Source organism: Haematobia irritans, unplaced genomic scaffold (genome assembly GCF_050003625.1).
Source record: "Haematobia irritans isolate KBUSLIRL unplaced genomic scaffold, ASM5000362v1 scaffold_6, whole genome shotgun sequence".
Classification (NCBI taxonomy): Eukaryota; Metazoa; Arthropoda; class Insecta; order Diptera; family Muscidae; genus Haematobia; species Haematobia irritans.
This window is the reverse complement of record NW_027445819.1, coordinates 598662-604661: the sequence shown is the minus strand read 5'-3', so window position 1 is coordinate 604661 and position 6000 is coordinate 598662. Positions and strand designations below refer to the sequence as shown.

The window sequence follows — 6000 nt, the reverse complement described above, 5'->3', positions numbered from 1 at the left end:
GGGACTTATGACCTTGACGACACGGTCTATTTGACTGCGCAGTAGACCTGACCACTTAGGTGGACATTGTAAATATATTTTGTAAATATTGTAAATATCCTTAGTTTTAAGCCATAGTTTTAAGCCCTAGTTTTAAGTTTTCATTTTATATTAACTTTTGTCTTTTTTTTTGTATTCCCAAATTTTTGAGACGGACTGGAGATGACATTTTTTAGTTGTTTTTTGTTAGGAAGTTGTGTCTGTGGTAGATCTGCAGCAAGAGTTTATTTGAGTTTGAGAATGAAGGAAGTTAGTACTTCATATGATTGGTTATCAATAATTTAATTTCTTAAGTTCAGTTCTACTTATGTACGTATATAGTTGATTTAATGGAATAAAAATGAACTTTTTGAAAATCGAAAATCGGCACACAAGTAATAACGTTTTGACAGTGTTTGTGTTCATATCTTGTGAAGTGAAGAATTAAAGTGAAAAATGGCTCGTACTAAGCAAACTGCCCGTAAATCTACCGGTGGCAAAGCCCCTCGTAAGCAATTGGCTACTAAAGCTGCTCGTAAGAGTGCCCCAGCCACCGGCGGTGTCAAGAAGCCCCATCGTTTCCGCCCTGGTACCGTTGCTTTGCGTGAAATCCGTCGTTACCAAAAGAGCACAGAATTGTTGATCCGCAAATTGCCTTTCCAACGTTTGGTTCGTGAAATTGCCCAAGATTTCAAAACTGACTTGCGTTTCCAGAGTTCTGCTGTCATGGCCTTGCAAGAAGCTAGCGAAGCCTACTTGGTTGGTCTATTCGAAGATACCAACTTGTGCGCTATCCATGCTAAGCGTGTCACCATCATGCCTAAGGATATCCAATTGGCCAGACGTATTCGTGGAGAACGTGCTTAAATTTTTGACATATTAAAAGCCAACTTTTTTTACAAAAACAATCGGTCCTTTTCAGGACCACAATATTTTTATAAAAAGAGAAAAAATTTTTTCAATACTTTACAGTTGACAAGAATTTATTCTTAATTATTTGATATCAATAAAATATATTGCATTTGTGTTTTTTTTTTTGTATTAGGTTGGATATGAAGGGAATGTTGATATATGATGTAGATTTTGCTTTCCAATGGTTTTACATTTTTTCGTACTCATTCACAATTTATTTTCTATTAATTTATTTTTTCAAAAGAAGAAAAGATATAAGTAGGAGGATTTGTTTCTTATTTTCATCTAATGCTACATTCAATGCGGCAAACATTTTATGAAATATTTTCTAACCCTAATCTAAATCGGAGATGGTTTTTGAATTTTCTAGGGTGTTTATTGTTTATATATTTCCTAAAGTCGTTAGACTTAAATTTATTCCATCTGTTGTTATAATTCTTTTAGTTTTTTTTTTGCGAAATTTTATATCAAAAATAGCCAATTACTTTACTTCTTAAAATTTGGCTAGAGGTGGTATATCAGCTATGGCAAATTTTTATTCATAGTATTTCGATTTAAAATTTTGTTAAAATGGTATTATAATCCGACATGTATTTTTTCTACGATGTTTTAATATTTTTCATATATACATTTCATTTCTTTTGCAAATATTTTAATTTTATGGTTTCAACTATATTCAACATTGTTAACATCGCTGTACATGATATACCACACCTTCACGATTATTTTAACTTTTCGTTACAATTTGACACTTTTTATTATTAATGTTATATTTTAGTAGAAATTTGTGATTTCTATTATATTTTTGAATGAAAATTTCCTAAAACATTTTCACTTTTGAGCTTTCAAATTAATTTGCAGAAAAACTTTTATTCATGGAAAATATCCCAATATGATGAATTCCACTGTCATAGACGACATAATATAATTGAATATTTTACCATGAAAACTATGCAAAATGTATAATTTTTTCGTATTTTTTTAAAGAAAACATATCAAGATTCCCTATAATTTTTTTATTTTATACAATTTTCAATAAAAATACTAAAATTTATATAATTTAGTTGGAAATTTATGATGACACTTTTATAAACTTTCAACTCAAAAGATTATAATACTCTAGCCCTTCAATATTATTAATTGAAATTCTTTTTGTCATTTAGGTGGATATCTCTACTAGAGAAATGTGATAAATTCCAATTAAATATATTTACTATGTCATCATAAATTTAATTATTCTATCAAAACTTTTGTGAAAAAATTTATTCTCTTCCACACAAGAATTCACAAAATTTCGTAGCTGACTACTATGTACTTCTCATAATTCCGATGTACCCAAGAATAGCTAGTTCGAACGGTAAAAATCATATATAATAAACGTACACGCGTGTTAGTGTATATTAGTGCTTGAAGTGAATCAAAGTGAAAAACAAAAACATGTCTGACGCCGCCGTAGTTGAAGCCACCGCATCTCCAGTTGCCGCTGTTGAGAAAAAGGCACCTAAAAAAGCTGCTGCCAAGGCAAAGAAGCCCTCTGCTGCCCCATCTCATCCACCAACCCAACAAATGGTCGATGCTGCCATCAAAACATTGAAAGAACGTGGTGGTTCATCATTGCCTGCCATCAAGAAATATTTGGCCAGCACCTACAAAGTTGATGCCCAAAAATTGGCTCCCTTCATCAAGAAGTATTTGAAGGGCGCTGTTGCCAGTGGAAAATTGATCCAAACTAAAGGTAAGGGTGCATCTGGTTCATTCAAAATGTCTAAAGCAATGAGCGCCGAAAAGAAGAAGGCCCCAGCTGGTGATAAGAAAAAGAAGGCTGCCGCACCCAAAAAGGCCAGTGGAGAAAAGAAGGCTGCTGCAAAGAAACCTTCTGCCGCTAAGAAGACAGCAGAAAAGAAGAAGACCGAAAAGGCTAAGGCTAAAACTGCCAAAAAGACCGGTACAGTTAAAGCTAAACCAGCAAAAACCGCCGCCAAGGCCAAGGCCTCCGCCACAAAACCAAAAGCACCCAAGGCAAAAACAGTAGCAGCAGCCAAACCCAAAAAGGCCGCCGCTGCCAAGAAACCAGCTGCTAAAAAAGCCGCCGCCAAGAAGTAAATTTTCTATTTCATGGCAGAATGATTATTTTCGATATTCGAAAGCAGTTTATCTAACAGCCCTTTTCAGGGCTACAAAATATCTTTGAAAAAGAGAACAAATTTTATGCAAACAATTTTGTTTTTTTACCTAATTTTTATTTAAATAAATATACATTGTACTTAATCTATTTTTCACGGTAAAATTGAAATTTATAATCACATGTTTTATGGGAATTTTTCCAAAACTGGATTAGCCAATTGGGATGTGGTAATAAACCGCAGCAATTAGAATTCTAGAAAAAAAGGTTTCATGTACCTACGCATAGAGTCATCATCAAAACTCTCTCTCACACACACACATCCTTTAACTACGCCATTTACAGTAATGCATACGATCAATGTAATAGAGTCTTTTACTCTGAGAAAAATATTATAGCGACGTTATTATAATGAAGAAAAATAAAAAGAAGAAATATTGAAGTCTTTTACTCTGAGAAAAATATTATAGCGACGTTATTATAATGAAGAAAAATAAAAAGAAGAAATATTGAAGAAACAGTAATGAAATGCCAAATTAGAATTTTAATAGAAGTTAGACATAGTAATGAAATGCCATAATAGAATTTTAATAAAATGAAGATTACAACATTGAATTTATCTTAGTTGAAAAATCAATTATTTGTTATTATTCGATGGAAGATGTATTTATTTTTTTTTTTTGTTATTGAAATAAAATAAGGATATTTTGTTTTTAGTTGATCAACAAAGAAAATCTCTTTTTTAATGATTTTTGTGGCCCTGAAAAGGGCCTTTGATGGTGGAGGAAATAAATTTTCGACGAAATATAAAGCCATTTACTTGGAGCTGGTGTACTTAGTAACGGCTTTGGTACCTTCACTGACAGCGTGCTTAGCCAATTCACCGGGCAATAATAGACGAACGGCAGTTTGGATTTCCCGACTGGTGATGGTGGAACGCTTGTTGTAGTGAGCCAAACGAGAGGCTTCGGCGGCAATACGTTCGAAGATATCATTAACGAAACTGTTCATGATGCTCATTGCCTTTGAAGAGATACCAGTATCGGGATGTACTTGCTTCAACACTTTGTAAATGTAGATGGCATAACTCTCCTTACGCTTGGTGCGTCTCTTGGTCTTGTCACCCTTTGTGATGTTCTTTTGGGCTTTGCCGGCCTTCTTTGCTGCTTTACCACTGGCTTTTGGAGGCATTTTCACTATTTTTTTTTCACACAAACACTGTTTACACTGTTCAAAAGAGAATTTTGTGTGTGCGCAGCGATGAGCACACATTTGTACCATTTCGTGGACAAGATATTCAGGTAGCCTCTTCGTGCAGCAAAACAACCCTCAAATGTATTAAATAGCTCGAACGAAAAGTATATAAAGAACTGACAACTAGTTAAACGCTATCATTAGTGTTTTGTGAAGTGAAGTGAAAAAGAAAAAAAAATTGAAACATGTCTGGACGCGGTAAAGGTGGCAAAGTTAAGGGAAAGGCAAAGTCTCGTTCCAATCGTGCTGGGCTTCAATTCCCCGTCGGTCGTATTCATCGTCTTTTGCGCAAAGGCAACTATGCTGAGCGTGTTGGTGCTGGAGCTCCAGTTTACTTGGCTGCTGTGATGGAATACTTGGCCGCTGAAGTTCTTGAATTGGCTGGTAACGCTGCTCGTGACAACAAAAAGACAAGAATTATCCCTCGTCACTTGCAATTGGCTATCCGTAATGACGAAGAATTGAACAAATTGTTGTCCGGTGTCACCATTGCTCAAGGTGGTGTATTGCCAAACATCCAAGCTGTTCTCTTGCCCAAGAAGACCGAAAAGAAGGCTTAAATTATCTACAAGAAAATGTAAATACAGACCATCGTATCTCTATCAAACAACAATCCGTCCTTTTCAGGACGACAAAACATTTTTAAAAAGAGAAAAAATATTTTCAAACAATATAATTTCATACATACTTTTTTTCAGTAACAATAAAATTTACTATAAAAAAATTATATGAAGATATATATACATATATTTAGTTTTCATCTGTTATGACATCGAAAAATTTCGTCACTTCATTTTTTCATTTTGTTCCTATCTAATGTCATTTATTCCTAATATCGAAAAACAACAAATTCCCACCAATTTCATTAAGAGAGCATTCGTTTTCTGAGCCGAAGTGTTTTTATTTTCATCTGTATCAACTCTGATTATTTACTACATATGTATCTTTTGTATGCTTTGGCAAAGCCGAAGTCTAGTAGGATCGTAAGTGTTCGTAACTTCTAGCGGGAAGTTGCAAATAGTTGATGACAGAGAAAGCTGTTTGTATCAATACATACATAACTGATTTCTGCAAAAAGAGAGTAAGAACGTCACGCAAAAGAACAAATAAATGACACTAGGATCGAGTACAGTGCAACATAGAATCATTTTCTTTGATTTCTGCAAAAAGAGAGTAAGAGAATCATAGAATCATTTTCTTTGGGGAATGGGACGAGAAATGACATATAGAGAATTGCATATATGTTTCGTATGTATTACATTCGTAGTGTTTTTCTTTTGTAGCGTATGTCATGTTTTTCAAGTGCCGACGGCAGAAAAATAGCATAGTAGTCGCCTTTGGTAAGTCCATACATAATTGTTTCATTGGGTTAGTAACAATGTTTTGCCGACGGCAAACCAAATGTTTGTAATTTTATTTAAACCAAGTAAATTTAAAATTTTATTATTAAAATAATTAAATAAATTTGTAACAAGATGATCTCTTTTGTAAATATATTTTGTGGTCCTGAAAAGGACCGATTGTTTTTGTATTAAAGTATTTAAATATTCTCCAAATAGCGTCAAGAAAATGTTTAACCGCCGAAACCGTACAAAGTGCGGCCTTGTCTCTTCAAAGCGTAGACGACATCCATAGCGGTGACGGTTTTACGCTTAGCATGTTCGGTGTAGGTGACAGCATCACGAATAACGTTT

At 34.1% G+C, this 6000-nt stretch overlaps 2 protein-coding genes across 2 annotated transcripts; both read left to right on the top strand.

Annotated features, from left to right (window-relative positions):
* The first annotated feature begins 474 nt into the window (after positions 1-474).
* On the top strand, positions 475-885 carry LOC142242644 (histone H3). Its single transcript, XM_075314210.1, has one exon. The coding sequence runs from the start codon at positions 475-477 to the stop codon at positions 883-885; it is 411 nt and encodes a 136-aa protein (XP_075170325.1).
* Positions 886-4491: 3606 nt separating this feature from the next.
* On the top strand, positions 4492-4866 carry LOC142242596 (histone H2A). Its single transcript, XM_075314162.1, has one exon. The coding sequence runs from the start codon at positions 4492-4494 to the stop codon at positions 4864-4866; it is 375 nt and encodes a 124-aa protein (XP_075170277.1).
* Positions 4867-6000: the final 1134 nt, after the last annotated feature.

Coding starts and splice junctions, on each gene's coding strand:
- LOC142242644 (XM_075314210.1), top strand. CDS start 475: ATGGCTCGTACTAAGCAAACTGCCCGTAAATCTACCGGTGGCAAAGCC.
- LOC142242596 (XM_075314162.1), top strand. CDS start 4,492: ATGTCTGGACGCGGTAAAGGTGGCAAAGTTAAGGGAAAGGCAAAGTCT.